General features: G+C 33.8%; 3 protein-coding genes, 1 long non-coding RNA gene and 1 other non-coding gene across 6 annotated transcripts; 3 read left to right on the top strand and 2 right to left on the bottom strand.

The window, feature by feature from the left end:
• Positions 1–716: 716 nt before the first annotated feature.
• Positions 717–2,086, top strand: LOC113495940. Its single transcript, XR_003400767.1, has 3 exons — positions 717–740; positions 844–1,044; positions 1,600–2,086. It is a non-coding gene; the product is annotated as an uncharacterized LOC113495940 (long non-coding RNA).
• Positions 2,087–11,886: 9,800 nt separating this feature from the next.
• On the top strand, positions 11,887–16,836 carry LOC113495652 (upstream stimulatory factor 2). 2 transcript variants are annotated; one of them, XM_026874497.1, is made up of 7 exons: positions 11,889–12,041; positions 12,222–12,265; positions 12,452–12,535; positions 12,865–12,942; positions 13,642–13,751; positions 14,161–14,345; positions 14,747–16,836. In XM_026874497.1, exons 1-7 carry the CDS (start codon positions 11,986–11,988, stop codon positions 14,904–14,906), a joined length of 717 nt encoding a protein of 238 aa, XP_026730298.1. In that variant the 5' UTR covers positions 11,889–11,985; the 3' UTR covers positions 14,907–16,836. The 2 variants fall into 2 exon arrangements, with proteins under 2 accessions (XP_026730299.1, XP_026730298.1); XM_026874498.1 differs by lacking the exon at positions 12,865–12,942 and having other exon boundaries at positions 11,887–12,041.
• Positions 16,837–16,966: 130 nt separating this feature from the next.
• On the bottom strand, positions 16,967–22,132 carry LOC113495651 (zinc finger and BTB domain-containing protein 17-like). Its single transcript, XM_026874496.1, has 10 exons — positions 21,881–22,132; positions 21,474–21,667; positions 21,127–21,185; positions 20,201–20,387; positions 19,541–20,004; positions 18,700–19,349; positions 18,249–18,365; positions 17,906–18,054; positions 17,619–17,713; positions 16,967–17,280 (listed from the first exon to the last, which is right to left on the bottom strand). Exons 1-10 carry the CDS (start codon positions 21,986–21,988, stop codon positions 17,003–17,005), a joined length of 2,301 nt encoding a protein of 766 aa, XP_026730297.1. The 5' UTR covers positions 21,989–22,132; the 3' UTR covers positions 16,967–17,002.
• Trnae-cuc lies at positions 18,452–18,523 on the bottom strand. Its single transcript has one exon. It is a non-coding gene; the product is annotated as a tRNA-Glu (tRNA).
• Positions 22,133–22,686: 554 nt separating the features above from the next.
• LOC113495653 (protein FAM177A1) lies at positions 22,687–24,372 on the top strand. Its single transcript, XM_026874499.1, has 2 exons — positions 22,687–22,900; positions 23,284–24,372. The coding sequence occupies exons 1-2, from the start codon at positions 22,763–22,765 to the stop codon at positions 23,560–23,562; spliced, it is 417 nt and encodes a 138-aa protein (XP_026730300.1). The 5' UTR covers positions 22,687–22,762; the 3' UTR covers positions 23,563–24,372.
• The last annotated feature ends 2,240 nt before the right edge of the window (positions 24,373–26,612 follow it).

The raw sequence follows: 26,612 nt of genomic DNA, 5'->3' as shown, positions 1-26,612 counted from the left end.
TCAACTTATTAACGAAAGAAGTTTAGAAATCTGAAGTAATTGAATCGGAATCACACAATTTGGCAAAGAGTCAAGATTAACACAAAGGACTTGGCCGGATTCTGCCCCAGAGTGTACAAGAACCAAAATAAAACCAATAATTATAAAAAAACGAATAAGGAATTTTGAAAAAAGCTCAATTTACTGTAGCAGCGGGAGAAAAAAACATACAATAAAAAGATTTTCTTCGTTTGTACTCCACTCAAAAGTACCCTTAATGTTGCCATATAATATTCACAAAGAACAAAGTAGGGAAAGTCCGTCACTATAGACATCGAGCTTAAAATGTAAAATGTTCATAAATAATTATAACTTACATAACACATATTTTTTTTAAGCTTTCTGATTTATTTAAATAAATGAAACCCTAAATATTATTAAGTAAATAAAACGAAGTTCGCGTACAAAGGAAGATAGTCACTTTTGTGCTGACAACATTGAAGTGATGAATATCGAGCGTCTAATGTCAATGTCAAATCACATTCTCACATAATTTGTAAACAATAAACTGGCCGGTTTGTTTTTTCGTTTATAATATGTCGTAGCCCCACGTGAGTGCTCCACTAACTAGTACTGTGTATACTTAAGGAAAATGGACCTTTTACAACCGGATCACAATCGGAGAACGTATCAGGAGACATGTTTTATCATCATTACCTCCCGATATGACTGTTCTTTTATCGGAGTGGTTAACATTCGAGGTATGTTGTAGCATCATTAAATCTTTTTTCTACAGCATTCATATTATTTAAATACCTATCTATAATCTCAAGACTAATAAAGATACTTATTTTACCTTCACAGTTATCATCTCATAGCCATGTCTGTGGTGCGTGTTATGACAAGATATCAAGATGTCTTGCAACGAATTCCAGGGAAAGACAACTCGGTCATACCAATGTATGGCTGTGGTAAATCTGTTACACATGCCAAAAGACACGAAATTCTGGAGGGAAGCCCTCTCGCCTCAGTTGTATCACTGTGGCAGTACTTACATGATGACATGTAAGTAGTACGTTTTTAAATATCTACATGTGAATAATTGTTACAGTGTTAATAGTGTAGTAGTCAATCACATTAAATAATTTAAACTTATTTGAAGTTCTAATTCAAAATGTAACAGGCGAGTCAATATAGTTACTATAAAGTAATATTTAATGCTGATTTTATATTAATTATTATTAATGAGGAATATTTTCAAGTAAGAATCAGTTAGGACAAGTCTTTACTTGCCTTATTTAGATAACTAGTGATTTACTCTGACTCCACATGGATTTTACAAATCTTTGGAACTCTCTGTATTTCTATGCTATAATATGGATGTATTATATACTTTCACCTTCCTCATTAATCACTCTATATATTGGTAAAAACTGTATGAGTATCCGTTTGATTGACAGAGATGAGATGGGGTATTTTATTTTGTAATATGTGTGTTGCTTTGATGTTGGCAATAAAATAATAATATTGTTATGTAAATACATTTAAGTTCACAAATATAGAAAGTTAAGCTATTGGTTGTCAAGTGTGAGTGGAATTAGCTTCATCTTTTTTTTTCAGGTTAGAGCAGCCAACTTTTTATGTCATGGTTGTTACATGAGAGCTAACAGAGAAGTGAGCCGAAGAATTATTACTGATTCCAACCGTTTTCGACGCCTTAGAAGATCACCAACCTGATCAAAATATCCAAAAACCAATTCCTCCACCACTTGCCCCACAACTTCATCTTGGCCCAGGTCAAGATGTTTCATTAATTGCCCTACCTAATTATAGATGTTGTGCTAATACATCTAGGCGGTCAGCAAAGTGCAGGTTATTTATTGCCTACCTTAATTAAATCAGCCTTGCTGTTTTATAATAAGCTTTATGCGCATTATAATGAATGGGAGTTATTATTGGAGAACACAAGTTTAACAAATACTTTCGCTCTTGAAATTGAAGGAAATCATCCTCTTCTATTAAAAGGACGTATTAAATCGAGACATACGTCCAGGCGTGAATATTACACGTATTTTTTTGTTTGACGAGCTTCCCTCATTTGAAGACCAACCTAGAAATGGTATCTTAAGTTATTGGTGTAATTGTGTATCTGGCAACCGGACTGTTGGATGTTGTGCTCACATTATGACAATTCTTTGGTACTTGGTATGGACGAGATACCAAGAAGCTGTCTTTTCACCAGCCGCGTTTTATAATGTTTTATTAATATTAAATGTTTCAACAATTTAATTTCTTTTATTTGCCGTCTAATCCAAAATGTTATCAGTAGAATAATATTGTTCTAACTTCCAATCAATTAGATTTACTCAAATTGAAAAATAATGCTGCTCTCAGTGTTCAAGTGATTGAATTATGAATATTAAAGGTCTAGATTAAATATTTATATACCAGGAACATAAAAGTGCTTTAACCATAGTTTAAATTTCAACCTAACCTTACTTAACTTTCAACCTTCATAACTCTTGTCAGCGACTGCTGAGCAAAATAAATCTTTTTTATTCTTGTTTCTGACGATGTTTACTATTAATTGATGTAGATTTTATTCGTGTACATGCTGGGGCACAGATCCATACAATTTCCGGCCATGTCCTTTGAAACAATGAAGACCAAACACAGCTTAAATGACAATAAAATAGGAAACCCGAACGAAATGTCACAGTTCTACATAAAGTTAATTATGATTTATAATCTAAATTGCCCCAAACTTGTCTCGTATAATTAGTAAAAAGCCTAGCTTTAGAATATTGCCAAAGTTGGAACCCTATTATGTACTCCTGGCCGACCTAATGATGAACACAGTGACGGTACTACGTTAATTAAACTTTATAGAACGGGATTTACGACTGTCGACCTAAGACGAAATAGCGAATGTTCTCAGAATAACCCTCCTAAGGGTGAACGCAGATCATTCAGATTGATACAAGACAATTTTAAGAGTACTGTTAGACACAATAATTGATAACTGTCTAATATGACGCCTCAAATCAATTCCCGCTCTTAATGAACCGGAGGTATTTACGAGCACCGATCGATATTGACTGGCCTTGTTGGTCCAGTGGTTAGTGACCCTGACTGCTATGCCGGAGGTCGTGGGTTCGATTCCCATCCAGGACAAATTTTTGTGTGATGAGCACGATCATTTGTTCTGTGTCTGGGTGTAATTTATCTATATTATGTATAAAGGTAATAATATAATACAAGCTCTGCTTAATTTGAGACTAGATGGGGTTGTGTGAAAGTTGTGGAATATTAATTTATTTATTTATATTGAAATAGCGAATGTTTTGATAATAGACCCCTAATCTTGAAGAATCCGACCAATGACAGACTTCTTAGTAAACGTCATTTGTTCTGACAAGCCAACTGGAAGTGGCAGTAGAAGGAAACGAGATTTAAGGCCTTTATAAGTCTACTCGAACGGTAAATTGTTGAAAGTAAATTGAGTTTTGATTAGAATCTAAACGAAGTAATTAACAAATGAGGTCGTTTGACAACAAAACAATTTGGTGATGATGGGAGAGATTTTTATGCATCCTTAAGCGGTGATGTGAGAGCACGAGTGGGTCAGCTCAGTGGATTTGGCGCTCTCGTAGTTCTAGGTACCTACGTGTCTAAAGTTCGATCCCCGCATAGTGCAAATATTTGAGTCTTTGTGCATGGGACTGGAATATTTATGAAACTCCCCGAGACACAAACATTAAATACCTGAAATAGAGACAAGAAAAAAAAACAACACCTAAAAATTCTCACAATACGAAACTTGCTAAAAATATACAAAATGAACTCATAATAATCACGTCACATTCAATACACTTACCTAGCTGGATGTCAACGCATTACATTAAGGACTTATTGGGCTTACACCCAAGAATACCGGGTTTACTAACGCCTTAGATAAACCGTTTTTCGGGTACACGCATATTTCTTCTCGAGAATAATACGTATCTAGAGTTACATGATGTGTTTATAAGCTTATGTGAAAGTTAATTGAAATATGTTCGGAGTAATTGTTGTTCTTGTATTGTAGTGAGTTTAATAACTTTACGAACCGCGCATTGGGTCCTTGATCCTTTATATATCTAATGTAAAGTGGGTTATCTATTTAAGATATTTTTTCTACTATACACACGTGTCTGAAAACAGATTCTATAGTCCAGTATTTTAACTAAAAATCTTAATTACAACGTGCCACTTCGGACCTCGTTTTGCCAACCTTTTTAATCAACAATCAGGTGTTCCGGTAGCTCAAGCTTCTCAGTCATTTTACTCTAGACCAGTTTATCTAGGCTTTCATTTGTTGTAGGTACATTACAACAGCTCTTCGAATATTGTATTCATATTTCTTACACACCTCACAGAGTAAGAGATTGCAGATGTGGAAGAGAGATGACGCTATACGCCATGCAGTTGTCTTGCTTCCACTACTGAAATAACATTAGTTTAAGATCTAGTGATAGGCTCCAGGAATCTATTCGCAGGTTCACCTTTCTTGGCTTAGGTCTCACGTGATAGAGTTTCTTATTTATGAAAGCTTCGATATTGAATTTTCTTTTAGGGAATCAAAATAGATATAGGAATGAGATTTTGTTATGAAACCTTGTTTACGTGACGGAACTCGTATTATTGTGTTTCGTTATAACATTTACATCTTCGATTCCATCACTAGCGGATCCGGCGAATTTCCTTCTGCAAGGCTGGTTTGTGATTCTCTACCATCCAGACAGCAATCCAAACCATAGATTAACTTTAAATGGATTGGTACTTAGATATTGATGTGGTTACTAACACATGAAAAAATACTGAACAGTCATTTGCACATTTAAAGTCTAAATACCAATCATACAAGACAGGTACCGGTAGTATTCAAAACGATGCGCCCCGATACCTATCCCAAAGAGAAGTGACAAACTGCGGCGACTAAAGTTTAGTACCCGGCGATGCGTGGATATGTACGAAACTCAATAGTCAATAGGCTTGCATGAGGATAGTAGGGTAGAGACAAATTGTCTCCTAGTAAACTGGCGTCATGCTTTAGGCCATGCGTATTAAACAATAGAACATTTCCCTTAAAAATAGCTAACTAGCAAGATAAAATAAAATATCTCCGTCGATCATCCACATGACAATGTATTATTGCAAGGATTGAGATGTATTAACTGATACTCTTCCTTGACAATCAGACCTCCTTATCCTATTTTCGTCTTAACCAATATTCTATCTCTTCACCAATTACATGAAACTAAAAACTCTCTTGATTAAGTCATCAATATTCTATTTCAGTGCTTTTTGAAATCCCAGTCAAATATTATTGCAGACACGTTTATTCTTCCCAACTTTTACACTCCACAACTTTTAAAAGGCACGACCGTTTTTGATGTCATTTCTAAGAACACTCGCACATACTTCTCCTTTAATATAAAATAAACTAAATTTAAATAGTTCAATCCGTTCCAAAGTTATGATGCCACAGACAGACAGAAGGACATGTCGAACTTATAACACCCCTCTTTTCTTTCACGCAAGCAAATATAAAACAAAATACATACATATAGATTGAGGCTATACCTCATTCATCCATATGACTCACTATAAACGTTTGAAACAAAAGTTTCCAAGGGTAACGTGAGTGGATTAGGGTCTCAATCAATCCATCAACGCTGTCTTACTTCGAGCCAGTTCAGCTAGTGCGTGGACTGATGACGATCGCTTATGCCATCTACAGTGATTGATCAGGCCGTGTACTTATGAAGGAAAGGTTTTTGCATCGAATATGAAGACAATGAGAATAATGCTTGTGCAAGGCATTGCTTGAGAGTAAATAGATAGGTTTGTCCGGTTGTTCATATATTGCTCGCTTAATATATAGGTATATATATTATATGCATAATTTCAATAATAATCTCTGTAATTTGAATTATAGTCAACATGAGGAACATAAAACTTGTTAGTGGTTGGTCAATTGAAACTAAATACTAAATAAATTCTACGCAGTCAGCAATCATAATTTGACCTAAAATTGGACAGCTAATTAGTTAGTAAATGCTATAGAAATCTGAACAAAACAGAAATTAGAAAACTACAAATTTCGACCTCAATACACTACCCCAAAACCTTCCACGTTTAGGTCAAAATAAATACATAATATTCTGCTACAAAATATAATTTAACCAAATAAAGGTAGGAAGAGCAAACAATGAAGGTTCCTATACAATTATACAAAGATCCCGAGGGCAAAATAAAACGTAATAGTCGATATAAAATGGCGAGCCGTCATAACCAGGGTAGCCTTAGGTTATATACATTAGATTAGATTGTTATCACTGTGTAATTTGACTGTCAAGCTTACATATTAACATGTATTGTGGATTACTGTGTATTTTGTTGAGTTTTTGGTTCAATAACTTAAAAGGGTGTAATTTTATCAGGATTTTAGACCGTTGTTTTTTCTAATGTACGTTTAAGATTTTTTTTTATAAGAACTGTTATTTTTGTAAAAGCGAGGTATCGTACTACACTAGGAAGCCATATCTCACTTCCTCTAAAAGATCCAACTAAAACCAAGAAAAATGTGGAGACAAAACGGATATGAAGTAAATTTACAGGTACGAAAGTTGGTAAAAATCACTAAATTGTATAGAATTTACATTAAAAACTTTAGAACCAAAACCACTACCTTATGTCCAGAGACGTTTCTTAAATCAATCACTTACGAATTCGCTACATTCGTTAGTGATTCCACAAGTACATTTTTGTCTACGGGAACTTCATTATAATTATTTTTAAAACATTTATTTAATGACGATTAAATCACGCCTATTTACAGGGATAGCACGACCAGTTTAAGATCCAAAAAGAGCCCTTTATCATAAACAGCTTCGACTCGAGTTGGTTAGGCGACTGATTAAATCCGAAATGAGTCGGGCTGTTACTAATAAATACACTTGACTGAACAGTTATTAAATAAATAATTATGAATCCGTTTCACGAAAGTTATTATTACTTCAAAAACCTTTACCAATATGTAATATATATAAAAATATAAATATAATATATAAATAAATAAATGCGGACAACATCACATACATTGTTCTGAACCCAAAGTAAGTTGCTAATGCACTTGTGTTATGGAATTCAGATACAAAGCAGGTACCACAAACACCAAGACCCGAGACAATGTAGAAATAAGATTTTTTACATTGACCCAACCGGGGATCGAACCTGGAACCTCAGAGCTAGCGACACCTTGAAACCAGTCCGTACGCCACTCAACCACGGAGGTCGTCGTAAGGCTGGAATACCTATTATAATTATAAACTACCAATAAATAATGTCTACCAGCCAATAGCAGAACTTTAACACTTCATTTTACTTACAATACATTAATTACAATTTAAAACTAAAAGTATTTACGAAGAGACTAATTAGTTCAAAAGTTTAAATTAAGTTAAATTTGGTTTGGACCCCCATAAGCTGCCACATTTGCATACTGTTTGAAGCTGGTTTCTGTCAAACTAATATTTTATATCAATATTTAAACATGAATTTTCCTCACAAGTTCGCTTCTTTATACAGGAGTTATTTTTACAAATCATTAAAAAAAGATCACTTGTTAAAGTATCAAAATACAGTTTAAAGGTCACTTGATTTAGATGTTTATTTTAATGTTATGCCTCATTAATGGTTTATTCTAGAATGTTCTACTGAAATACTAAGAAATCTTAAAATAGATACTGGCTAATAGGATTATGCCTATCCGCCTGTTAAAGAAATATTTAGATCAAAAGTTCTGCTAACCTGGATTTCTTTATTTTGTTTATAGATAGGAATTCTAGCCGATGAGGCCTAGCCGACCCCAACATAGTTGGGAAAAGGCTAGGCCGATGAGATAGGAACTATCGTGAAACTGATTCATTATTAAATGACGGTTTACCAACGCGCAATTATCGGGAATGCCCGACTAGTTTCGGATCCAACCAGAGTTTTTAATCATGAGCTAACTCGCGGACTCGCGACCCCGCCGCTTCAGCTTACATCATTAATTAAAAGTGACGCAAAACTACATACTCAAATAATCTATATTTTCCCTAATAGAAGACTGACATGTTAACGCAGAAGCACCAAAGTAACAGTCTTAGGTATTTTTTTCGATAAAACACAGAAATATCGCTTTCATCATTCTTACACGCTGCAGAAAATATTCATCAATATCAATAAATTGTTATTCTTCTACAGCACGTGATGTGACTTTTGGTTTGGGTCGCAGTTCAATATTTACATTAAAGCGTTTCAGTCCAATTTAGCGCTTATTGAAACGTTTACGTTGTTCAACGTTTACATACAAACGTAGTATAAATACAAAATAGTTAAGTGTAATTAGCATTGAAGGCGACATTGCGGTCTTTACAGCCTGTAACATCGACCTCAGAGATCCCGCCTTGTCACCAACCCTCATTGTTCGAGCAATGAAGGTCAGCCATTTTGTATACACCACAAACTCCCTGACAAAGATAGTGCGGTTTGCTGTTAATAATATCCAACAATTTAAGCTGTAAACGCTTTAATATTCTCGTGTTTGCTTTCGGTAATTATATTTGCATACAGGAGGTGAGAATATATCAACATGTAATTTATATCGTGTGAGCACACACCTATTGACAAAAGACTAGAAAATTTGGCTTTGTCAAATGTTAAAATCATTTTTGAACATCACGTTAAAGAGTCTTATTTCCACCATCAAGGAAAATCTCTGCAACTATCTGTTGAGCGAGATAAAAATTAAAAAAACGTTGTATTACGGCCAAAACAGTCTCCTATTTCCACATAACAAATTGGACAACCATTCACGACAAATACAAACAAACGCTTTCTAATACACATGAAACAAGCTTCACAATATTAGGGTGTGCCCGCAACGTTGTAAGGGTCGAGTATTAAACACGCCAGGAAAATACCCCCTAACACCTTTTGGAGAACCCCAGGCTCTTCACAAAGTCGTAAATGTTACCCCCGATGCCAGTGGCGTTATGCGGGGGAATCTTAAAGGAAATGTATGGACTATGGAATCTCTACGACGATTCCAGCTGTCTTGTAAGATGGAGTTATGTTCATCTCGTTATCTGGGGAGAGAAAAACAAACTGAAGTATTTAATATGTTACTACTTTGATACTGTCTTTTCATGTTGTTTTCTTGGTGATTAAGAATGTGTCCACCAGGGATGTGTAGGGAGGGCTGCAAGGGATTTCTTTTTAATAAAATCGACGATGTTTTTTTTTTATAAGTTATTTGAATAAATATTAAACTGTAAACGGTATCTTGTGACACTACGACTGAAATCGGTGGATCAAGGAATATCAATAGGTTACACCTACCTATAACTTGTTCTATATAGTTTACTACTCTTGATGGTTAGTAAAGCTTATGTGACTGTTATTGAGCTCATACTTAGATTATTGTTGTGTAGCGTAAGCCGATTACAGCTTCTATACATATGGAATAAGGTATTTGCGTGATCCCGATGTCTACTTTCAGTAACTGAAGCCTATTAGCTTATAAAGTAATTGAAGCGTAGCGCAATCGATACGGCAAAACATGGAGATGGCTGGGACTGCATTGGAATGCAAGAATTGTCTTCTTTCTTCTTTTAATTAATTAAATTATACTACGATGCATTACCGACAACAAAAATAGAGACACGCACAAGTTCACAGGGGTTTCGAAGAACCAAAAAGCACTAATTCAGAAACTTTCTCATATAGCACCAGGAATGCATTCAAAAAGATGCCCGTCAAATCATTGGTGTTATTTCCCGCGTCATGTCGATAAAAACATCATGAAAGGCGACAGATTTATCGATTTACAACACTCAATACATTTGATCGCTGGTCGTCAAAGATAGCGCGCGAAATGAGGAGAGATGAAAAGCGAGCTTATCGGGCCCATGCAGTGCTACAATGCAGCCTTCTTTCGTTTAAAGCCCTTGAATGGGTTATTTTTGTTGAGTTAAACTTTGTTTGTTGATGAGGTCGTGGAGAGGTGACGTAAGCATTTTTATTCGTTGTTTAGTTTCAACTGTAAGAGTCCACCAGACTATCCGCTGCCTCTCCCAAGAAGGTGGGTTGGGTAGGTCGTGAGGATTCCCCGTTCGGTCTTACATACTCGTATGTTTGTCTGTTTAAGTGTCTTGTTTTGTATGTAGACAATTACAAATAGTTCTTAACGCACTTGTGCAACTCGTTGTAATGTCTATATTCTAGACTCTTGGTTTTATATGAAAACTAAGCTGGAGTATCAAATAGGTATTTCTTACTTTCAATCATCTAAAATTAGCCTTATTGACAATTCTCCACGATTTTCCAATTCATAAATCAACGATTCTATTCTAAATCATCGGTAAAAAGTGGTTCGAACTACCAGCTTTAGTTTCCGTAGGTACTTTCCACATTTCCAAAGCTGACCCCGAGGGGCTCGCAAAGCTTGTCAAAGACAGACGACGGGACTTTAGTTCTACATGCACCTAGGGGTGGATTTGTAAGCCACTTTGAGTCTGAATGAATGATCGATTGAATTTATTATTATTTTATGTTGTTGGACATTTCTTCATGTTATTTATGTTTGTTAGTGTGAAAGGGTTTTCTATGACTCCTTTATTTAAGTTTAAATTTAAAAATATCGTTTTCCAGGATTTACATTTTAATTCAACATATTCACTTTATTTATTCCTTGCTACTGCTCTACAACAATAGTAAAATTACTTTGGTGCGGAGTTATGTTATGTCTTCCAAGTTATTCGACGAAATTTAATCATTGCAACCTAATTCAAAATTAAATTCATGAAATGCTTGACGTTTTATCTTGATAATACAGTGTGATTAGCACGATAAGGATTAAAACCTTTTGAAAAAAAACCTTCAAGAATAAGCTTTTGTATTGGAACAAAATTCACTTCCATATCAATAATAGTAATTCAACCTTTCATAATTATATCATACCTACTAAGTCATTCATATCTAGGAGAAAAGTGCATGAAGCAACAAGCAATTCCAGGAGGAGCAATGATGGGCATGTATATCGGGATAACTTATTGCCTATGCATATCAGAATTATCAGAAAATTACATATTAAAACAGTTGCTGGAATTTAGACCTGCAACTATGTGCATAATAATTCAATCTTTGAAACCCTAATTCACATAAATACTTAGACCTTTGTTTTTAGTCCTAGCTACCGCATTAGGTTAAGTATCTAACCTTTAATGGTAGATTAGTGTGATCATTAAATAAATAAATAAATAAAACATTATCCGATGACGCAGCGCATGCACAAAAGTAATAATTCGTCATTGCTGCTCTTCTATTGAAAATACCGTGATTCCTATAACCTTCCTTAATAAATGGGGCTATCTAACAAATCTAGAAATCAGACCAGTACGTTCTGAGATCAGCATGTTATAAAACAAACAAATAATAAAGCGCCCTCTCGTGTGCAATAAAACACGAGTTTGAGTTACAAGATATGTTTGCCAACTATATAGTCAACTCTATCGGTGGGTTGTTTAGTTTAATTTCAGCAACTTCCAAGTAGTTCAATCAATCTCCATGAGATGGCAAGTATAACAGTTTTTTTTTATTTGAATACGTGTCTTTTAAAGTTAAAAACAAATACAACTATAGACTTTACTACATTTTATATTAAATAAATAACATTAAATAACAACATCAAAAAAAAATATAATTTTATTTCATCATATTTTTATTAATCTTGCCGTTCAGTTCAGCATCCAACATCCACCCTTACATGCTCTTTGGTTCTCGATGCCAAATAAAATAAACTTAATTCGCAGCCTGGCAACTCTCTTTCAAAGTTTGGATCAGTCTATGGTGTCATCACATGACCCTTTATTTTGTTCCCGTGATCAAATTGTGGAAATTCAAAAATAATTACGCGCAATGGCCAAAGTGAAAATTGACGTTGATGACGTGCATGAAAATTCGCTTGATATCAGGTAATATGCAGTTAAAAACAGTGTTATTTGCATAGTGCATTATATAATTGTGATTTAAGCACCCGAAGGTCATTGGTTTATAGTTTTGCAACTTGGCAGGCGACGCAGTGTTCTCTCGATTTAGATTTTATTTTCAACTTCAAGTGTTTGCATTTAATATAATATTGCATTTGTTTCCAGTGGAGACGGTGAATATATGGGCATGGTAGATGAAGGTTCTTTTGGTGCGTATTGACTCTGTTGATTTCGTAAATTAGTATACATTTTCAATTAATAAACTGTAACATCCATAATTTGTTTAATGTTACATAGAATTAACCCTAATTGTCATAACAAGGTTCAATTTAATTATCCCTGTACAAAGTTGTGTTATTCAATTAAGGTTAAATTTAATTATAATTTAATTTCAGGAAGTAACGAGGATAGATCACAACTAGTGTCACAATCTTACTTGGATACCAACGAGAATAGTTCGTACAACTTCAAAGATATACGTAAGCCATTTAAAATACTTTATTTACATGTTTCCCTAAGAGTAAACATGACATTTCATGTATTCACAGAAATAACAATATTGTGTAGACTAGGTTTATATTAAAAACTTAAAGCTTGGCAATTATTGTTATCAATGGGTACTTATGCATTATTAAATTCCCAATCTATATTGTTGTTTACATCTACAATGTCAATATCTTTGTGATAAAACTATGTTCCCATTTGTGGTTCTTTTTCCAGTTTTTTCTTTTAGTGTTCTATTATTTTTTGATGTAGACAAAATCAGTTGGATCTCATTGTCAACTCAATTTTTACCATATTGTTTCAGCTAGTTCAGTTACCTATAAATTAATCCCTATGACAGGAGAACAATCTGGAAACACCATAACCAACTCACCACCCCATGGTGAGTAATCCCAATTTTATTTAGCTTCTGTTGCTAGCATGTTTGTACAAGGACCATAATAATATAATAAGCCATGGAGGCGTTATGGGTCCATGTATGGATATGCATGAATAAGTTGCAGTTTCAAACCAATGTGAATTTTTAGTAGCACATACTTTCTTAGTTACATTAAGAAGACACAACTGACAAATGGTGACTGGATGAAATATTTAAATTTGTCAGACCAACCTGCATAGTTAAAATAACTTTGTTTAAAAGTTGTGTACCTAAATAACTGACTGAGAAAGATTGTAAACAATCACAAGTAAAAACAATAATATTAAATTCAGCATAATTGTATGTTTACCAGGTACTTTTAGATAAAATGAGAATTAACCAAATTAACTTATACCATACCTATTAGGTTACTCACTAAAATAAACTCATTTTCCTACCATAGTAAGGAAATTTAGCGATGGTTCTTCGTGAATAGAATTATGAACTGATATACCCAATACTGATACTCGCATAAAACTTATGAACAAGATTCCTATATTGCATATGTTTTAACATTATTCTGTTAAAAACCAAGAGATTTTTTTCATCAATTCAAATAGTAGTAATTTAGTTTACTTCTCAAACATATAAAAAGTGACAGAGCATATGAAGTTTTTTAGCTGTTGAAGAGGAAATTTATTTACTCAATTAATCTTGTTACAGGTACTGAATACTATGTGATAAGCAATCCCGTGGAAGTTTTTGGAACTTCTTCACCAAAGAAAAATGCCCGCAGGGATCCTTTGCAAGTTAAAGCCGTCACGGCTAAAAAGGTTGGTTTTTGTACATTAACTAGTTGTTACTCGCGACTTCGCCCGCCGGTATATCGGTTACATTACCTTCCTTTAACTCAGTTGAATTAAATTAGCTTTTGTACTCATCCGTTCATACCAAAAGTCGAAGAGGAAGTGTGAAGAGGTAACAAACACACACACATACTTACGCATTTATAATATTAGTTTGATAAAAACTTAATATATGGCGTTAAAGCAAGCTGGCGCATTCATGAATGAAACTCGAAAATATTAATTTTTAGTTTTATTGCACAAATGTTGATTAAAAGTTTTGAGTAACTAGGATCACAGCAAGAAGTTGAAAGTCTGCCCATCTGTAGAACAGTAGATATATGTACTAATAATAATAAAGAGATTTGACTAAAATAAGTTAACACACTATTTACAGCGTGATGACAAACGGCGTGCCACACACAACGAAGTGGAGAGACGTCGTCGAGATAAAATCAACAATTGGATCTCTAAGCTAGCCAATCTAGTGCCTAATTCTGGACTACCTGACTCGGCAAGCAAAGGCGGGATCTTAGCCAAAGCCTGTGACCATATAACTGACCTTACGGAAAAACAGAAGAGGTGTGTATACCTGTACATTTTATGATTGCTTAACATCAGAATGTTTTGTATAGACCTTGACTTATAATTTATAGCTTTTGTGAGATAGATTCATAATTATTTATTTAATAACGCTTTCCTCACGCTTATATCTCAGGATAGAACGACTAGTTTCGTTAGGAGACGCTAGTTCGTCAGTTCGACTCGTAGCTGCGCCGCGCCGTTAGCTTAGCCAAGTTCGGTCTAAAACAAATCGGGCTATCCCGATAAATACTTTATTAAAATAAATATTTGACCTTAACTGTCTCATTTTGCTACAGTTCTCATATCTCCATACACTTAATCAGAGTTTGGATCTTCCCCACTCCTATTCTTTTCAAACACTAAGTTTCATACTTAATCATTTACTATTCTCCTTTCAGATTAGAAAAATTGGAAGTTGAAAACGAGAAACTGGTTATAGAAATTTTAAGGCTCAATCAAGAACTGGCCGAGGTCCGCAAAGAGAACAGCTCGATGCGCAACCAGTTAGCCGACAACTGCATAGTCTTAACACACAGGCCAAAAGTCCAGAAGTCTTAGTCAAAGATTATAGTGAAGTGTTGAACCACTGACCATACCAAGGTGCTGACAGCTGTGTTTGTGAAGTGAGCAGTCATTAGACATACCACTGAACAATTTAGCTAAGTACATGTTGGAATTAATACTGTTGGTATACCCAATGATTATGTTATTTTGTGTTGAACAGTAATACTCAACCTTTGGCTGGGTTGATAACTCACGGGGTCCAAACTAAAGTTATAATGAACAAGGCTAACCAGACAGGGATTAGGAAAGCTTGAGACTTGATAATAGTCTAGCCTGTGTAATATTTAAGTAGGAAGGTCCAGAAAAGGTTGAGATTCACTGGCATAGAATTATATCCAACCAACAATGTTTTTACAAGAATGTCTTATGTTGGTGCAAATTCAAGTTGATACCATTACAAGTAGTACTAATTAAACCAATGGTAAATCTTACAGCAGCTAGAATGTTATTTACGTCCATGTGAATCAATGTTTATTTTGTCCAATTATTTTAATTCATGTGAATGTCCACAATGAATGTTGTTATTTTTTTTTCGTTTTATGAATATAATGAATTAGTTGATGTTATTATTTCGAATGTTTCTGTGCTTTGTGAGATGCCAATGTTGCCAAACTATCACGAGAAACATATCTGCTTAGAACAGTTTTGAATGGGAATGACGAATCTATTGCAATGTTATTAATTCAGTTTGAAGTAAATAAATAATTTTGTTTGTTGTTTAAAATGTTACATATCTTTTTAATACGTCTCGTGTTTATTGAAATGTTTGCAAATTAGTTTTCATTAACATGTAGATGATGTATTTAATTTTACGTTAGAAGAATGTGTTTTAAGGATCATGCTCTTGAATGTTATAGAGAAAATCATTTTCCAGTCACATTAAAACTTGATATTTAGGTCTTAGCAGAGGCAGTAAATTGAAAAGACAGACCCGCAACAGAACGCTAGGCAATTAAAATTATAGACTTACATGGAACACAATTAAAACTAGTCAAAATCCAGGCCGATTAACTTCTTAAGACTTATTGCAACATACCTAGCAACATGCCTGCTAACGGTTGGTGCTACTTTCAAATCATTCGAACGTCAAGATGTTAATTCTAAAGTACACGCGTGCCGAAATAAACCGTCTGCACAGAAAAGATAAAATGTATAAATATCTATATATCTCAATTTTAAGACCATGTTTTATAGGTCTGTTCATAGCTATGGTTTTCATTATAGTGTGACTGATCGGGCGGTTTATGTACAATGGCCCCCGATTACAAGGAATCTTGTGTGATTACTAAGAAGTTAAAAGGCCTACAATGATGACTCATAGTGAATATAAATAAATACTATTATTGATGTGTCTGTGATGGATGGCACTAAAGTTTGGTATACAAAGCCTAATGATAGTTAATTATGACTCGATTCTAAGATGTAGCTAATTAAAAAATAATGTTCGCAGAAAACACATACAAATTGTTACTGCGGTTTTCTAGCACTGGTTAAAATTGAACAAAAGTCTATTAAGTGCTCGGCCCCATTTGCACTGAGCGACGACTAATTTATTGAAATAAAAGTTACTATTTATTCACCGACTTCGTGCTAATGGGTCCAAAATCCTGTATGAATGTTCTAAATAACTATGTATGTTGTTCTAATTATACATTTTTATATGATATACTAGTTATAAACAAACTTACAGTGTGTAAGTACATAGTTATTAAAGTAGGATATGCTAGCTTTAAGAGTTGATTTCTTCATTATAAAGTAATTGGCCGACTATCAAATTGAGAATTGACTGCATTTAAATCCTAATTCAATGAAATCATATACATACCGTATTTGTTCGTAATATTACTGGATAATATCAGTTGGTGTTTTATATTTTTTTTTATGTAGCACAGACCTACTTGAATATAATCAGGTGTTGTTGACATATTGTGTTTTATTGTTACTTTCAATACCTTGTTCTTCAATATCTTGTTATTTTTCTCATAGTAGGACCCCGCATTAATCGTGCTTGCTCGAAGCATTGACGATTTATTTCAACAATAAAAACAACAAAATGATTTTGAACATAAATTTATTGGTCATTAGATCCTTTAATTGCTCATACTTGTTTCTATGAAAGGCAACTTATTCATTATAACATTGCTCTCTTTTGGTAATTCAAGGGCTGCTTCCATTATTCTATCATTACATTTAGTATACTTAACTTCTACTTGTATTTCCGTCTTTTTAACAGGTATCTTCTCAATTACCACATCAGGTAATAAGCCTCGCTTTCTTAAACATAATTGGGATTTTTGAATGTGATTTTTCAAATCAAACTTTATCTTGAACCTAGATTCACAATATTCACACTGGTATGGTCTCTCATCTGAAAGTTATCATAAAATATGTCAATTAGTATTAATTTCAAAAGGGTACTGAAAGATTTGACACAATGTTTTTTACAGGTATTTGTTAAATGATGATAGTGATAGATTCTTTACTCAACTATGGGTGTAAATTTTGAAATAAGAAATCATAGTAAGCATAATACCACGGCCGCAAATTTGTATTTTATCACCCACAGCCTTTGTCCTCCCGCTGGGCATAGGCCTCCCCTTTCTGGTGCCAATTTTTATGGTCCTATGCCAGCCTCATTCAGACTCTACTCCATTTTTATTGTAATTGTGTATCTATATTTATTTAATTTTTTAAATACTGTTATACCTGTATGTCCTTTCATATGTTTGGCAAGCGCATCTTGTCGAGCAAACGTTCTTGAGCAGTGGATACATGTAAGCGGGCGTTCGCCGGTGTGGATTCTGCAAGAGAATAAAAAGATTAAATAAAACTGAAATAGCTAACTTAATGAAAGTGTCTTCCAATTGTAGCTATCAAGTTAGTAAGTATTGTGTAAGTTTACATTTCATGGTCGATCTAAGACTGATCACGTGATGCCACATCAGAGTGTGCCAAGTTCTACTTCAACCACATAAATAAGGAATAATACTGACCTCATATGAACCGTTAAGTCTGATACTCGATAAAACCCCTTTCCACAGTCCTTGCAAATTTGCGTGTATTTTTTTGTATGCCGCCTCAGATGTAGCGCGTAGTTGCCTACTTTGTTGAAAATAGCGCCGCAAACATTACATATGAATTCCTGAAATGTTTCGTATTGTTATTTAGATAATATACCCATATATCTAAATTTACATGTACAAGATGTGAGAAGAAATACTTAGATGATTTTTCATATCCATTTTAATGTTTTTAATACACTTTAAAAAATTGATGTTGAATATTTTTTTACATTTATTTTATTATAATAGTTACTTAAAGTATACAAATACATACCTTTCCAGTATCTTTCTTCACATAATTCCCAGTGTGACTACTCATATGCCTCTCTAACTTAGCTTGTGATGTGACTTCTAAAGAGCATATTTTACATTTCAATTTTTGGACTGGTTTCTGTAAATATAAATAAAAAATGTAAAAAAAAAAACAAAACAATTGGTCTTAATCTTCAAATACGTCGTAGAAAATTCAAAAAGATATTCCGATACCGGGAATCGAACCCGAGCCTCCTGGGTGAGAGCCAGGTATCCTAGCCACTAGACCATATCGGATGATACACAAACTTTTGAATATGTACACTATAAGCGTTCTAACTAATAAATCTATTTTTTTCTTTACGTCATATTTTGCTGAAATTTGGACTCATATTCGTACATAATTGTTTAAAAAACAAACAATCGAACTGAGAACCTCCTTTTTTTAGAGTCGCTTAAAAAGAAATACACACCGAACAACTTTTCACGTGCCTATAAAAGTTGGCATTCTGCGAAAATTCTTTTCCACAATCTGGGCATAATCTCATCTTAGGTTTGTATGATCTGGGTCTAATAATTTTAATTCGATGGGATTTCGAAAAATGTATACATAAGGCCCTTGCACTAGTAAATTGTTTGCTACACAAATAGCAATATGATTTCTCCAGATCAAATTGCTCATTACTAGTTTCAGTACTTATAGTAACCTTTTCTTCTTTATCTTTTTCTATGGAGACATCCATTTTATCATTATCACCCTCTTTTTCAGCATCCGTATCTTTTTTATCTACACTACTTTCCTCTAAAATGGTCGCCATATCTTTTTCCTTAACAGATTTAGTTAGCTCATCAATTTCAATGTTATCAAGACTCATTGGTTCTTTCAAATCCCCTATATTGATGTCTATATTTTCCTTCATATTCGTTTTGACACTTTCTATTTCATAGTCTTTTGGGTTGAAGAATTCTTCAAATATTTCGTTATCATTTTCACCGTTACCTATGTCCGTGAATGGTTCTATTTGTTGTCCTACATTTAATTGTTTGGTTGGTATTTCTAGTTTTTCACCAAATAGTATGTTTGTTATCGTTGGGGTTGACGCTGCTGATGGCATTTGGAAACCTGGAACATTATTTAATTAAATGTAATGATTAGACATCCCAATAAGTATAGAAATTATGTTTAAGGAAATAAAATTGAAAAAAATAGGAATAAGTCAGGCACTCAAAGAATTCCTACGAAAAAAACTACTTGATCCTACCTTTTGGGGTCTTCAATGTTGAATTACGTGATTAATGAATTAAAATATTTACCTGGAGGTGAAACAAGGATATCATCTAAAGAGAACTCCTTATTGTCCGTATTCTTCAAAGCCCTTTCCAAATTCTTATCAATAGTATCCTTCGAATCTTTACTAAACGCTTGTAATTTAATACTATCTGCATTGACTACATCACTTATTTTACCAGTCTTCAAATCATTAATCTGAAGTTCTGGTATGTAATAATTCTGTTCATCTATTTGACTTTTATCTAAATCTAATGCCGGTAAATCAAGATTGCTATCTGTTTTCATAATCCCGTCGATTTCGTCCACATCCAAGTCACATAATTCTTTTGTTTTATCGCTTTTGAATGCAGTTATGAAGTCATTTTCTATTGTGTTCACTTTCTTGCTGTTTAATATGTCTAAGTTAATTTGAGCTTCTTTTTGGTTTGTCTGCTTCTTCGGTGTGTAGCGATCGTTAACAGCACGTGGTGTGGAAAATGGACTGAAACTGTTAAATACATAAGTTAAATACAAAATTAACATTTTTTACAAATATTTCAGGTTCATCATCTCGTTTCCAAAGTTCTGCCATAAGATTAAGTAGTACATAGGTATATGATTTTCTGCATGACTGTCAGAGGTCCAAGGCTACCACAAAACTCTACTCTTTTTGACGCCTAATACAACTGCTTCATTGCCCTTACCTAAAATCCAATCTAAAATCAGCATCAATAGAGGCATCATCTTGCAACCAGTGGGAGTCAAGAGACTCATCCAACACATCCGCCTCTTCTTGTATAACTTCACTTATGATCCGTGCTTCCGTGTCTGGGACTTCTTCACCTTGTAGCATGTCCGTCATGAAGTTACGGATACTCGTACATGTTGAATCTGGAAGAAGAGGAAAGTAGATGTGAGGACATGTAAGGAATGTTCACAACTAATTATAGTAGTGTTCACAACTAACTAGTTATAGAGACAGTAACTGTCGTGAGAATGATTCATTATTAAATGATGTAACGGTTTACTTACGTGTATTTATCGGGGTCGAACTGACTCGCGATCCCGCCGCGTCTGCTCATGATTAAGGACTCCGGTTGGGTCCGAAATTAGTCTGGCTACCCCGATAAATACGCGTGAGTAAACCGTTACATCATTTAATAGTTATAGAGACGTTTGAAAAGAGTATGGTTTATATGAAACTGCAGCTGATTGGCTGAGGTCATCACGCTAAGCCGCTGATCTGCGTAAGTCAAACATTAGTGTGATCCACAAATGCTTTTCCTGTATCTGAATTTCTTAGTGCATGTCTTGAATGTTTGTGGTACACCCTACCACACAAGGATTAAGTTCCTCAATGTAGAAGTCGTTTTTTTCTGTCTGAATAATGTATTTTTATCAGAGTGGTTCAGGTTAATTCAATGATTTACTTAGCAGTAATATGAAAATAAAACATTCTTGAAAATGCTATTTTTTTAAGAGATGCACTCTAGTGGGTCAAACAAGTAAGAGACTGAATGGCCATCGTCCGCAGGTCATGAACGCCTCCCAGTTTAAAAATAAAAAAGCGTAAAAACTTATTGACTGCATAGTTAAGATACATATATTGTGATTGTATAAATGCCATTACCATTATCATCATCTCTACATTTATGGTTAGCTGGTGTACTGTTTCCACTCATGGGAAGTCTGAAACACAAAACAAATGATTTATTTTATTTTAAACTTTGCAAAAACTGAATATTTATCATCATCATCACCATCATTCCCCTGCCTTTTTTAATCCCATTTTGGTCAGTGGGTCATCTTAGGGGCGGAGTTTTTTTTTAATTTGGGTTTGGCACAGGATGTCTTCTTCCATACCTCTTTATATCATTATAATATCTATGAAAATTATGTTTAGGTACTGAGATGTATATTTAATTTAATTTAAAAATGCGACATTGGCATTAAAATGTATGTAGAATGTATATTTACCGTAATGTCAAAGCATCTTCAGTGGTTTTGAGGAATGTACAGAAGTCTGCTGCATCTCCGGTCTCTTTCAAAGACATGTAGTTCTTAAATCTTTTGTCTGAAGTCCGACAGAGCTTTTTAAACTTACATGCTAGCTTCATATTGAGAAAACAGTCTTTGCACAATTGGAATGTAAAAGTATCATTTCTTTTTACCTGGAAAAATATATTACTTTTATAAATTTAACAAATATATAACATTCGAGAGACAATAGCCATATTATTATCATTTATTAATATTAGATTCAAGTGCAATTTTTGTTCGCCTCATATTTTTAGAAAATAAGTGGTGGAGATTAGTTAGTGGGTGGCAGTGATATGCCACTATAATGTATTGAATACGAAAAAAAGGAATAAATCTCAACTTACTTGTAAACCAGTACAATATACAAACAGTCTTCTATTCTTTTCAGTGTATTGCAGCAGGTCCATTGGTTCGTTGTATTTTATAAGACAACCTCTACAAAAGCCCTCCATCGTGGATTCTCAAATAATTTTCAGAATAAACTTTTCCAAAGTTAACTGTGTTTACTGTTTGATAAGTTTGTTTTCATCTTTATTTTGAATGTATTCTCAACTTCACGAAACCATTCATTCTTTGATGTGATTGTGAATGTCAATTTGACATTTTAAATTCCTTTTATGTTTTTTTATTTGTGTAGGTGACAGAAAATAAACGTACCGATACATTACTTTGATTGAATAAATAAAATAATGTGCAGTTAATTATTCAGGTTTCGTTTCTACTTTATGATTTTGCTCTGAAAATTTGATAAAATTTGTTATTTTGACCTACTATAGCTGCAATGGCAATTCATTTCATTCATTTAACATGTAGTCTGTAACAAGAAACGCAATTTTGAATGAGTGTTGCTAATAAAAGTTGTGTTTTTGCATTTGTTTATGATTGGATTCGTATTTCGTAATTAGTAATTCTTGCCAGAATTCAAACGGCCCGTCTTCCGTAAACAATCTTTGAAACATTGCTGACGGAAATTTAACGCATCATTCGCCTTTAGCATGAAAAATATAGTAGAAATAAACAAGGGAGCTCTTATAGAAAAAGCTGCGAGAACTCGAGCATGCATGCTTATTCCGCTACGTTATTCTGCATTGTTAAACCCGGTTTAACCAGTCCATAGACTAAACTGTCATTCCATAATAACAAATAAATATCTTGACATTCTACGTCACTTTTATAAACACAAACGAGTCACAGGTATCAGGTATTCCATATTTATTTAATTAAAAATGGAGAATACAGAAACACAAGTTACTATTAAAAAACCGGGGAGAGTTCTTCATTTTAGTGATGGCGTTGAAGAAGAAATAGAAACTGAAGAAGCTAGTGAATTAGCTTGCGAACCCGAGGAATCCGAAGTGGATCCGGTAAGAAAAATATATGCATGTCTTTGTGTACATTTAACTAAGGCCTTGATGGATTTCGTTTCTAAAAATATCAATGACTACAGCTACTAGCAGATGCTAATGCGTAGATTATGCTTTGATTTCCGTTGATCGTCTATTAAAATACCTAAGTCGAGGAAACAGGTTGAAAGGAGGTATTGAAAGAAACCCTTTGTTTTTAAACAATATCGATCTTAACAGGTCATATCCATGTCAAGTAGTTATGTCCTATTTTTAATCTTACCTTTGCCTTAATAAGGGCTTAACATTGCCATGATTACAAAGCCTTTATTTTAATTTAAAAAATCATTATGAAACTTTTAGATATTTGATCTATAAATGAAAAGGTGTTATTGATCTTTCAGAAATCCTTAACATGGGGTCCTTGGTTCTCTCACTATGCTTGGAAGTCTGGCAGCAAGGTCCTTAATGCAGTGGATTATGCAGGGGAATCTTTAGCTGGCTTCTTTGGCATAACAACTCCTAAATATCAATTAGAAATATCTGAATATGAAAGAATGAAGGAGGAAAAAAGAAAGATGGATGAGGAGACGGCCGGCTGGGTACCTAAGAATGGGGGTGGAGATATACCATTAGTTTTAAACGAACCAGGGAAAGAAATTGAAAAGGCTGAGGAAGTGTGATAGTATTAACTGAATAATAAATTATTGAACTTTTTGACTTGTCTACTTTTGATTGCAAACAGTAGAGTTTGTTAGACATTTAGGGGCAAGTATGACAATGCTCTTTGGATGCTTAAACTATGGTTAAATTATACATAATAATTATTATTATTAAATTTTTGGCATGGTAATTTGGATGTCAACTTTAATGCTCTATGAGTGAAGCTCTATTATAATAATGAAAACACATATTGTGAGTCTTAGCAGAGACAAGCAAATTATGAACACAACACAGTATCAAATAACATTATTATGAACTCCTTGAAATAGTTTTGCATACTTTCCTTATTTTCAGTATTTTCAGTAGTTTGTCAAGTAATGTAATATTTTAGTTGACTGTTCGGTTTTTGTTTTGTCAGTTCCACCTATGTTTAAAAATAATAATATATATAATTATTTTTATCAATTCATCAATTTTGTATGTACGTATTAGTATTGTTTTGATTAGCAGTTAATTGTTAATCATTATTATTTTTAAAGGAAAATGTATAACATCCAAAAATCCAAGGGGAAATAGAATTCACCACATATTTTTTTTTTGAAAATCACCATTAAAAGAGATTTATTTTGTTGTATTATTAACATTTTATGTCATTGTTATTTTAAATTATAGTTAGTCTTAGACTTTAGACTTAATCTTTATGATCACATAATTAAGTTATTTAATGTACGGAATTAAAAGTAGTTCATAAAATTATAAATTATCATTGTTGTGACTGTTACTAACTTATTATCTTAAAAACACTTTGAAATACATTTATACTAACTAAACTGTAGTTTGAACTATATAATATTACCTTAAGTTAGGCAATAAACCTACTACGAAGAATTGGTTTAATTCTAATAAGATATTTTCTACCAAGCGTATAAGACTCATTTAAATGAGGTGCATCACTGGTCAACAGCGCCATCTATCGACCAATAGCTGCCACTAAAATGAGAGTTGTTTTTATATTCATTGCGACTGTGGTCAGTAGATGGCATTGCAGTAACCGTAACTTATTACACAAAACTTTGGTTTATTTAATTTTACAAGCAGTGCAAGCTAGTTGTTACAAAATACACTTACAAATAATGTATAATAAATCTTAAAAATAAGAAGTTCTGATATGCAGTTGATTGTGCATTGATTTCAGGTATTTTTAAGTATTATAACATTGTGCATGCCAAATTTAACCTGGCATGCCTATTGGACGTTATTCTAGTCTCAATGACTAATATGCAACTAGTCTAAATTACTAAAAATTAGATTTAATCATTTTCGTGACTTTATTTGAAGCGGAGTAAGGTTCTCTTTTGCGTGTTGATCTCTCACACATTATAAATTACACCGCTCTGAAAAATCAAAACGTTATATGTGACTGTTACATTTGCCTTTAATTTCGAACTTTATCTAAACGGAATACGGTTTATTTTAGCTTAACACAATACCATATGTTATTGTTTGTCGGTGTTTAGCATGTGATATGTCGAAATGTAAACGGTTCGAGCGGTGTCCGCAGATCAATATGCGTGTTGCGCGGCCCGTGAGGGTGTTCGCCCCGTGCGATTGGCCGGCGTGTGTGGGGCGGGGCGAGCGTGTGTGAGGCGGCGCGCGTTCTCGCACACGACGCGCCGTTTTGGCGCCAAATTGGGCAATAGGCATTCCATTTTCAAGTTTCTCGAATAAGTATGGGCCACTAAGATAAGCTAAGGCCATACTCTATGGTAATATTTAAGAATTTTATCGTCTTTGCAGTATGTGGGTACTTAGTTGACGACTTGGTATTTGTGTTTAGGTCAGATTAAAAAATTGTATGTAGTATTTTTATTCTATTTTTTCCTGTTTCTTGAGTACTATATGTGGGGTTATTTATTTTAGTTACACAATATTATCTGCGTTTTAATTTATTCCCAACCTTAATTACTTTAAAGATACCTACTTTGCCGCTGACGTAGGAACCTAAAGCTACTAAAATGGGCATTTTTTAATATTTTCGATTTATAAACTATTCGCTGAGTATGATGGTCATTTTTAAAATTTCCATTATAGTTTATTTTTTGGAAAAGTACCAGCACAAACAAATATTTTGAAATCCATTTTCTACCTATTTATTTAATTTTAAAGATTTCTTTTCCTAGCGGTTAGAGAACTTTAAAGGTGTGGTTGTTAGCAGATGTGAATATGTTTATTTTCTTACTCAGCAAGGTTTTTTTGTTTCAATTATTTTAATATACTTCACAGTAAACAATACTTACTCTATACTCCCCTTTACAATTACTGCTTAGATAGGACACCTCATTGTATTCCAATGACTAGTACCATAATATTCATACAAAAATGCATTTATTGCAGAGTAAAATCTTTCGGACGCAAAGTTGCGGTCATCAAAAATACTAAATTATGTTTCATATTTCTACCCATTTATAACAAAATTTACGACGAGCGCGTGTAATTATTAACTAATTCAATAATTCGTTAACAGTGCAGGTCATTCCGGACAATATGGCACGGGACAATAAACACGCACCAAGGTTGCCAGTTAACAAAATATTGCGAATTAAAAAGGCGCGTGGACCGTGCCAGAACAGGTTTCGAATTTCGAATGAACTTGAAATTCTGGTTTTTCGCTGGCGGTCATTGTGTTATAAATTCGCGAGGATTTGCCAAACATAATGATTTTCTATGGATATCGAACTAGTTTTAGCCAGTTCATGGCTTTGAATAGTTTATTTGTGTTGGACTTTAAAAATATGCTTGTATGGTTGTCGGGGAATTAATTCAAAATGCAGTTGGTCAGCTGTTGGTAGATTTTGGGCACGTGCATGTCTATTATTGGAGAAACTGGTTAGTTTTCTGCACCTAATCGCACTCGCGCATCATGATTTTTTTTCGTCGAAGTTTCTTCTAGAAATTTACCTGAAAAAAAACCTTAAAATTAGTTGGACATTACCTAATTTAAGCAAGCTGTTCCAAAAAAAATGTGTGTTTATTATAAACTTTACCGCCTTTCATTTTAGTACCTTATAGA

Source organism: Trichoplusia ni, chromosome 7, assembly GCF_003590095.1.
Source record: "Trichoplusia ni isolate ovarian cell line Hi5 chromosome 7, tn1, whole genome shotgun sequence".
Lineage (NCBI taxonomy): Eukaryota > Metazoa > Arthropoda > Insecta > Lepidoptera > Noctuidae > Trichoplusia > Trichoplusia ni.
This window is presented reverse-complemented; position numbering and strand designations above follow the sequence as displayed.